Source organism: Harpia harpyja, chromosome 5 (assembly GCF_026419915.1).
Source record: "Harpia harpyja isolate bHarHar1 chromosome 5, bHarHar1 primary haplotype, whole genome shotgun sequence".
NCBI classification, from domain to species: Eukaryota; Metazoa; Chordata; class Aves; order Accipitriformes; family Accipitridae; genus Harpia; species Harpia harpyja.
The window spans coordinates 67,104,262-67,113,516 of NC_068944.1; the positions used below are offsets into that span (position 1 = coordinate 67,104,262).

The 9,255-nt window shown below is 48.1% G+C and overlaps 1 protein-coding gene across 5 annotated transcripts in view; it reads left to right on the plus strand.

The window, feature by feature from the left end:
• The window catches only part of RNF139 (ring finger protein 139), a 41,882-nt gene extending 32,766 nt beyond the window's left edge, over positions 1-9,116 (plus strand). For 3 of the 5 annotated variants that reach the window (XM_052787280.1, XM_052787281.1, XM_052787282.1), the window contains one exon: positions 7,060-9,116. In XM_052787280.1, the coding sequence (XP_052643240.1) occupies positions 7,119-8,870 (1,752 nt within the window). In that variant the 5' untranslated portion in view covers positions 7,060-7,118 and the 3' untranslated portion in view covers positions 8,871-9,116. Of the gene's footprint in view, positions 1-1,456; positions 1,811-2,436; positions 2,641-7,059 lie in introns of those variants that run through there. The other 2 variants (XM_052787279.1, XM_052787283.1) reach the window with 2 other exon arrangements.
• The last annotated feature ends 139 nt before the right edge of the window (positions 9,117-9,255 follow it).

Genomic DNA, 9,255 nt, shown 5'->3' on the forward strand with positions numbered 1-9,255 from the left:
TCACTGTGATTCAGCCATCTTCAAACCCAACTAAAATAAACACTCTTCACATTTTAAACCCTAACCTCTGTTGCTTGGTATGGGGATACTTACTGGGTCAGAGTTATGCCTTTCAGCATGTGATTAAAACATGCACTTTGTCCAGTGTCCGTGGATTTTGTAATACAATCCTCTAGCAATCTGGCAACATTTCTGGCTTTGTTAGTGTGGGGCAGTGCTTAGGAAAGTTCCTATGCAATGCTGTTGTTGCCTGATCCAAAATCCTTTGGCAACAACCGGAAGACTTCGAAGGGCTTAAGCCACGACCTAGCCAGGCTCACGAAAAGGCTGAGCCGTGGCAGGTGAAGCCGGAGGCGGACAGTGGCAGGGAACGGCAGCGTGGCAGATGCCGCCGCGCACGCCAGCCGAGTTCAGTTCTGGCCTGACACCCGCTCGTGGTTTGCACAAGCCATGGGGTGGGAAACGCCCCCGTTTCAGAGGGACCAACACTGATTACACGTTTGCATTTAACTTGTTTGTTTTTAAATCAAGTCAGCTGGAAGCTTCCAGTAGTTCCCGTCTCCGCGGCTTCTGCGAAGGCGCACGAGGAAGGAAACAGGATTTCAAAGGAAAACGCCTTTTTTCCGTACGATCCCGATCCACGGTTATGCACCCAGTAAGGCAGGGCTTTTGCATCACGCACGAAAGAACAGGAAATTCTGCAGTAACCCTCCCCCGGCGAAAAGCTCTCCAAGGTGAACTTACCCACCGCACAGCCCGGGGAACGGCGCTCCCGCCGAGCCCGGCGGGGACGACGGACCCGGGAACGGCGAGGGGCACCTTCCCTCGGGGCAAAGAGGAGCTGACCGGCGGAGAAGGGACACCGCCGCCGCCGCCTCCGGGTCCCGGCGGGGCCGGACCGGGACCGCCAAACAAGCACGCTTTTTTAGTCTTCGAAAAGGGTTCGTTGTGGTGGAGTAGTGCTCTTAGGTACATGAGGAGTGAACCCGTCTTTACCTTTTATGTAATAGCAGATGGCGCGCCTTTTTTTTTTTTTTTTTTTTTTTGCCGCTTTGCCGCTGGAGACACGCCGGAGGGGGAAGGGCGAAGCTCCCCGGGAGCACGGCCCGGCAGGGCAGGTCAGGGCGAGCCCCCGTACTGGCACACAACGCCAGCCCGGCTGACTTCGGCCCAGCTACTCCGCTCCGCGCCACCTTCCCCCGGGATCCTCGGGGGGGGAAACCCGGCCGGCCGCCCGCCCCGCACCGAGACCGCCGCCGTCGCCTCAGGCGGCGGGAGGGCGGTGGCGCGCGCTGCCCGCCCCCTGCCTTGCCTCCCCTCCCCTCCCTTTCGTGTAGCCGGGGGCGGGGCCGCGCACTGCGACGTCCGCGCGGCCCCGCCCCGCCCCGGCCCCGCTCCGCCCCGCCCCCGCGGCCCGGCTGGGGCCGGCGCTGCCGAGGGAGCGCAGAGGAACATGGAGGCGGCGGCGGCGCGGCGGGGGGCCCGGCCGGGCCGGGCGGCGGGCGCGGGGCGGTAGCGAGGCCGCCGGCCGGCCAGTCGGCCGCCCTCCACCACCCCCATTACCCCCCCCCTCCGCTCTTTAAGAGGCGGGAGAGGCGGACTGCCTGCCCCCCCCCCCCTCCGCAGGGGATGGCGACGCCGGGCCCTCCGCAGCTCCCGTGGCTGCGGCTGGGCCCGCGGCTGCGCTCCGGGCTGGAGGTCGCGCTGCGGGTGCCCAGCCTGTTCCTCATCGACGCCATCTTCAACTCGTCCCCGCTGCCGGGGGGCTCCCTGGGCGCCGCGCTCCTGGGCGCGCTGCTGCGGCTGCTGGGTGAGGAGAGAGAGAGAGAGACCTTCCCCTCCCCTCCCCTTCCTTCCCGCCGCGGGACGGGCCGGCTGCCGCCCCGCCGCGCAGCTCCGGCCTTCGCCACCGGCCCGGCGCTCTGGGGAGGGGGGGTGGAGGGTGTGTGTGGGTCGGCACCCCCCTCGGTGCGGGGCCCCTCCTGGCCGCTGCCTGCCCCCGCTGGCCTCGTTCGTAGCCGCTGCTCTGCCCCGTCCCCTCGGCCCGCCCGCCGCCTCGTGGGCTGCTGCTGTCGCGGCCTGTCTCTCTCCTCGCCCCCCGCCCCGTCTCTGACCCCTTCCTGCCGTCTCCTTTCAGCCGCCTCCCCGCAGCCCCTGCTCGGCCGCTCGGGGCAGATCTTCTCCCTCCCCACCCCGCCCCGGTTCCCGGCGCCCTCCCGGAGCCGGAGGGGCTGGGCCGGCTCCCTGCGGCTCCTCGCTGGGGTGGCATTCCCCCCCCCCCCCCGCTTTACCCAGCGGGGCTGCGCCCCTCGGGCGGCGGCGCAGGGACCCGGCCGAGCCGAGCCTGGGGCCCGCGGGGGACGGGCGGGCGGGCGCCATGTGCGTGGGGCCCCTCCTGGGCGGAAAAGGTGTGAGTCGGCGTGTGGGGGTGCGGTGGGGGTTTTTTGTTCGAAAAGCGCTTCGGGTAGAGCGAGGTCTTCCTGAAACACGGTGTTCAGCCCTCATGTTAGGAGCAGCGGTTCAGAAATGCCGGGAATTTGGTTCCCAGGTGGAAGAGAAGTTTCTTGAAACTCGCTGATGGTTGTCTTGAAGCTTTTTTTCTTCCCTGGGATGAAGGCTGAAAATCACTCGTGTAACTAGGTGAAATTATTCTAATTTTTCAGTATTACTTGTTACCTGGGGTTCTTACGTAGCCTTGGCTAGGTGGGAGCCCCACTCTGCAAACTCTTGTGCAGTGATGCTGCATCGTGGATCGTGTCTTGGAGTCGGGAATCCTGAGGCAGGCAGGAAGGAAGGAAAGGAGAATCCAAAATACAGCGAGAGCTTTTTTTGCAGGCCGGTGACATGCTGATTTTGTGTTTTGTTTGATGTTTATAGTAGGAAAAAAATAGGAAGGAGATAGGTGGTATGGCTGTTGGGGTGGGAAGCTGAGAAGAGAGGTTAAACGGAAAGGTACGCCGTGAGAAGTGTAGTGGCGATGGCACTGCAGAAGTTGAGGAGCGGAGGGGAAGAAGCGAAGGATAACCTACAGCGTGATGGCAGGTAGGAGGAGAGCGAAGGGGGAAGGTAACAAAACAAAGCAGATGCTTCGTTTGGGCTGCTTCTCCTTTGGTAAAGGGTGCCTGGGAAAGCTGCTGCTGGTGTGAGAAGCGAGGTCGAGGAGGTCCTGACTTGCTTCCTTTGCCTGCCCTTGCAGCTGGTACCTACGGCTTTGGGAGGGGGAGGAGGGGTTCTTCCTCCCTACTTCCCATTTTCTTGACCCTTTGTTCCACACTTCTGGAATTGCGAAGAGTGCTCCCCACTGATAATTCTTTTTTTTTTAAAAAAAATGACATTGCATTGTCTCACCAACATAATTTTACGAGTCCTTCGTCACATGATCCAGACGCTGTAGGAAGTGCCTTGAAATTAATCCCATGTAAATGAGAATGGTGGATGTGTTATTCGATTATCTCTCTCAAGTGTGTGTGATATTGGGATTAACAGATTAAGGCGCTTTTCAGGATTGCATTTATATGATTACTTTTCTGGAAGGGTTTGGGGCAAGAAGTGGGTAATCCCTCCCCTGCCTCCTGCAAAAGAGTTTTGGGAACAGTTTATGCCAAGAGACTTGTACTTTGAGACAAGTGGTCTGTGGTTCTTGGCTTTCCAAAATTAAAGAAAAATTAAAATGTAACCACTGAAAGATGATGTTACCAGATCTTCCATGTGGTTCAGACAACAGAGTGCTTTTGCATCTATTTTTTCTTCATCTGAATTTAAGGATTACGGGGTTGGGTTTTTGCTGCTGTTAGGATAAACTGAAATACTTATTTTGGATCATTTTGTATTTCAATAGTGGGGAAGTTGCCCTTTTAGTTACCATTTGCAGGCTTTGAAACTCTGATCCAAATTTTCCCTGTAGCACAATACTATTTAGCATAGCATAAACGCAGAGCTTGACCTCTAGATACAGAGACTGTGGCTCTGGGGAGATTGGATAGCTTTCAGGGGTGATGTTGAACAGTTCTGAAATACTCTGCAGTTTCTTCAAGAATGCTAATAGAGATCTGTATAATTTTTAAAAAGTCTTACTGCAGGATTCCTCGGTCTGATTCTTCCATCACTTATTTTTTACACAAGTATGGAGAGTTACACACAGCACAGAACCAAGTTCTACATCTGCAATGCAATTTTTCTTTAATATTTCTCATTAACCTTGCTTTGTCTCCAATACGATGTTTACCTTTTGTATCTTTGCATGTTTCTTTTTAAGTGTCTGGGTTCCCGCAGAACCACCACCCCCGGGAGTGTGAAACTGTTAACTTCTGACAGCAGTCCCTCCTCAGCAAGGACGCTGATTTTTGAGAGGGTTACTATAAATACTGTAGTCTGTAGAAAGGTGTGGAAGGAAGTAGAATGGTTGTAGGGCTAGGGAAAAGATAAATTTGGCAGTTCCACATGATTAAAATACATATGCGTAAAGGTAATTAAACCCTGCAGCTGACTGAAAGTTGAATCCTAGGTAGTGTGCTACTATAAAGATACTGACAAATTGCCAGAGTTGGAGGAAAAAAATGAGAGGGAGGGATACACTGTAACATAAGAAACGATTTTAAAAGTAAACGTGCGTGGTTTGATTAAACACTGTGTTTGGAAGGCCATGCTGGAGACAGTTGGTGATGGGCTGGCACAGATAGGGACAGTAAAGATGAGCAGCAGTATATACAGAGACATGAGGCAAATCTAATCAAAGGAGGAACTGCAGCATTTCCTATGAGAGGGGAAAATGGGAACAGATTTACTGTTCGGTGAAAACTTTGCAGGGCAGGGGGAAGTCTTGTCGTGGCAAGATGGACTGAATTACATAAATGGAGATGAGGGGAGAGGAGTGCTCGCCTCCCCTTCTGAGCTCTGAGTTACCTCCTGTGGTCTTTTGAGGTTCTTTTTTGGGGGGAGGGGTCTTGACTTCTCCACACAAGTGTTGACAGAGAAATGCTTTGCCTTATGTTAGTCCCTCTTTAGAGGAACCAGTAAGTATAGCTTTTCTATTGACTCATTGTAGTACTGTTTTTAGGGATGTGTCTTGCTGTGAAATGTTAGTGTTTTAGGATGGCCTATAGTATCTAAATACAGGCCTCTTACTGCAACTGTAAGGAAGAAAAATAGGTTTTGTTACCAGACGTGTTTCAGAGCAGCCTGCTTAGTGCAAAATGTGTCTCATTTGGCTCAAATGATCAGAATTATGTAAATAATGAGCTTGTTACAGGCATGTGAGCCTTTTCTGTGCATTGTGAGAAAAGACAAAGGGTACAAACTTGTCAGCAGTGTTAGCTTTCCCAAAGGTGTTTATGGTGGTATGCATGAAAAGGCAGTGGAACCGGCAAGCTTATTTTAAAAAAAAAAAGTGCTGTATGTAACAAATACTCAGCTTTTCATGGAAGAACTGAGCTATGATACTAGGCACTTTCTGAAGTCTGATTGAGGCTTTTCCTTAGTCCACTTCGCAAGGTTACTAGGTTAATGATTAGTTAAGGAGAATGTTTTTATATCAGCCAATGCTGCTGGCAAGGAATACTGTTAAGGTGCATTAATAACTTTTTCGTAGTCTGCCTTTTGCTATTGATTCATGTTGACCCTCTCCCTTCTTAGTCAGTCCTCCAGGCTGGGGGGGGGGGGGGGGATTGTTTGTTTTTGGTTTGGTTTTGTGTGTTTTTTTTTTTTTTTAAAATACAAGCAGCTGGCAACACTACTGGTGGAATCAAATGCTGAGTCTTAGTAAAGTTTTTTATTCCCGTGATCAAGATACCATGGCTTAAAATATTTTTTTAAACACTTGATTATGGAGGATTTTGAACAATCTAAAATACAATCGTCAGAAAAGATTGATGCTATCCTCCAGTAGAAAGAGGATTACTTGTGATTTCATTAGGTTTAGTACAGAGATTGAAACCAACTTGCAATCAAATATAAGTTGTAGAGATCGAAATCTCTCCAAACTGGTTTGGATGGGAAAGCAGTTGCACAGGCTGGAAGCTGATTGAGAAGCCCAAAACAAAGGCAGTGTGTTTCCTGAAGAAAACAACTTTTAAGGAAGTGAATTTAGTGATAAGTGCCATTTAATTTAACACCTGTTAGGGCAGAGCCCTTACCTATGTAGTACATAGTGATGAAATTCTATAAGCTACACTGCAGAAGGAATTTAATGCAAGGACGTAAACGTAATACCAAGGTACTATAGATGCTGTGATAGGATTTCTCATAGGAAGGTGCAGACTTCCCAGTCATGGTCAAGATGTGCGCATGGTCAGTATGAGGGAAAGCTTAACGAACAGGAATTTCAAGATCTAAATCTGACTTCTAACAAGTAAGACGCAAGTTCGCACTGGCATTGGCAAAGAGGTGATTGGTGCAGTTTTGGATGCTGTGTACAAAAAAAGCTTTATACTGGGGAAGGTTGTCTCCCTGAGACACTTGTTTAAGGATGCTTTATCAGAAATGAAAGCAAACTGAAAGGAATTGGAAGAAGAGTGCCCTCTCCCCAGTAAACTACAGCAATTTTTCACTATTTTGCCATTAAAGGGTTTAGCTAAATTGTTTAGGTGACTGTTACCTTTAGTACCCCAGCTTGGACATCTGTAGTTGAGTGCTTTGCTCGAGTGAATTAAGAGACTTGGTAAATTTTAATCATTTATTCCTTATAACTTTGCCTATAAAGATGATGCTGTATCTGGTAACTCTTTTCTGCTTTTAGAACTTGTCTACCCTTAGATTTCAAGAGTAAGGCGGAAAGGCTGGGAGTTGTCACTGCTATAGTCTGAAATGGCAGATGAACTTAACAGTAATTGTGACTTAATGCTTGCATTGGCTTTGCATTGCAGCTGCAGTGCACAGATGTATTAAATGCAGAGATTAAGTCATCCTCTTGTCTGTTCCCTGAAAAGGGTACCATTGGTAATGCAAAGTTACGAGTGACTAATTGGGAAGTGATACATTAAATAAACGTAGCTCCAAAGCTAATAGGTTAACATCTGTTGCTGAATTTCTGCTGAGAACTAAATGATTTCAATCTGTTTTTAGGTGTCTTTGTATCCAGTGTTGTTCTGGTCTTACAACAGAGAGCACTTTTCAAGTTTTATATGATCGCCTCGGCATTTCTGCTGGCTGTGACTTCAGTGTTGGTGAATTACTATGCTTCTTTGCACATAAACTTCTACAGTGCCTACTACACAGCTGCGTTCGGAATTCAGATCTTCCCTCATAAAGGACCTTCGCTATGGATGGCACTTTCCATCCTTCAGCTTACCTTTGGAATTGGCTATGTTACATTGCTAAACGTGCAGTCCATATACTCTCAACTCATCATCCTGGATATACTGATACCTGTAATCGGCTTGGTTGTTGAATTACCTTTAAACGTCCGGCAGATACTAGTTTTTATTTCAGGCCTAGTTCTGACACTAAATACCACAGCCATTTTAGTTATGAAAATTAAATGGTTCTATTATTCGGTACGATATGTTTATCTGCTGGTGAGGCACATGTATCGCATTTATGGATTACAGCTATTGATGGAAGATACATGGAAAAGGATTCGGTTTCCAGCTGTACTGCGTGTCTTCTGGCTAACGAGACTTACAGCACAAGCTGTGGTATTAACATATGTTGTAAAGATGGCTGAAACTAATACAGAAGAAAAATTCTTCTTGATATCATGGGATAACTGCTGGGAACTGATTTGCAGTCTGATCATAAGTGGGTGTGACTCTACTTTAACTGTGCTAGGCATGAGTGCCGTCATCTCCTCAATAGCGCATTATTTGGGACTCGGTATCTTGGCCTTCATCGGATCAACTGATGAGGATGACAAAAGGCTTGGTTTTGTAGCGCCCGTCTTGTTTTTCATTTTGGCTCTGCAGACTGGCTTAAGTGGACTGAAACCAGAAGAACGATTAGTTCGCCTGAGTCGAAACATGTGCCTTTTGCTGACCGCGGTCCTGCATTTTATCCATGGAATGACAGACCCTGTGCTAATGTCTCTCAGTGCCTCCCATGTGTCATCGTTTCGCAGACACTTCCCTGTACTGTTTGTTTCCGCTTGCCTTTTCATCCTCCCAGTTCTGCTCAGTTACATCCTCTGGCACCACTATGCACTAAATACATGGCTTTTTGCAGTTACAGCATTCTGTGTAGAGCTTTGCCTAAAAGTAATAGTTTCTATCACTGTTTATATATTGTTTATGATTGATGGCTACTATAATGTGCTATGGGAAAAACTTGATGATTATGTCTATTATGTTCGTTCAACTGGCAATATTATTGAGTTTATATTTGGAGTAATCATGTTTGGAAATGGAGCTTACACAATGGTTTTTGAGTCAGGAAGCAAGATTCGTGCTTGCATGATGTGTCTACATGCATACTTCAACATCTACTTGCAAGCAAAGAATGGCTGGAAGACTTTTATAAATCGCCGGACTGCTGTTAAGAAAATAAACTCGCTTCCAGAGGTAAAAGGAAGTCGGTTACATGAAATAGATGATGTCTGTGCAATCTGCTACCATGAGTTCACCACGTCTGCTCGCATTACTCCATGCAACCATTACTTTCACGCACTTTGTCTTCGGAAGTGGCTGTACATTCAGGACACTTGCCCAATGTGCCATCAGAAAGTGTATATTGAGGACAAGGAAAATGCCAGTATCTCTAACAACAATGGGTTTGTGGCACCAAATGAAAATCCGGTACAAGTTGCAGAAGAAGCTGCTGATGCTGAAAATGAATTAAATGAAGATAATGACAGTTCCGATAGTGATGAGGAAGATGATGACTGTGTGGCACAGCACTTCAATGAGACTCTTAATGTTGACTCTAACTCTCTTGGTGATTAAGATGCTCTTTACTAAGCCGTGAGGTATTTGTTTAAGATTGACTTCAACAGAATAAAAGTATCACTTTGTGGTTATTGTACTTAAGCACAACAGCAGTATCTCAATGTTGAGTCTGTGAATGGTGGTTGTTTACTAGTGGTGTGTGCTACTGTAAATATACCTCTAATTTTTGCTGGTCTCTTTAATGACCACCTTAAAATTATGTACATTATTGTACATGGAATAAAATGTTTTCACATGTTTTTACGATGGTTGGAAAAACACTCTTTAATTGATGTAGTGATAATGCTGTGCCAAAGACTGTACACCAGTAATCCCTGATCAATGAGTTCTGGATACAAATGAAAAATACTGGTGAAAACAGACTGTTCAGCGGGTCAAATCA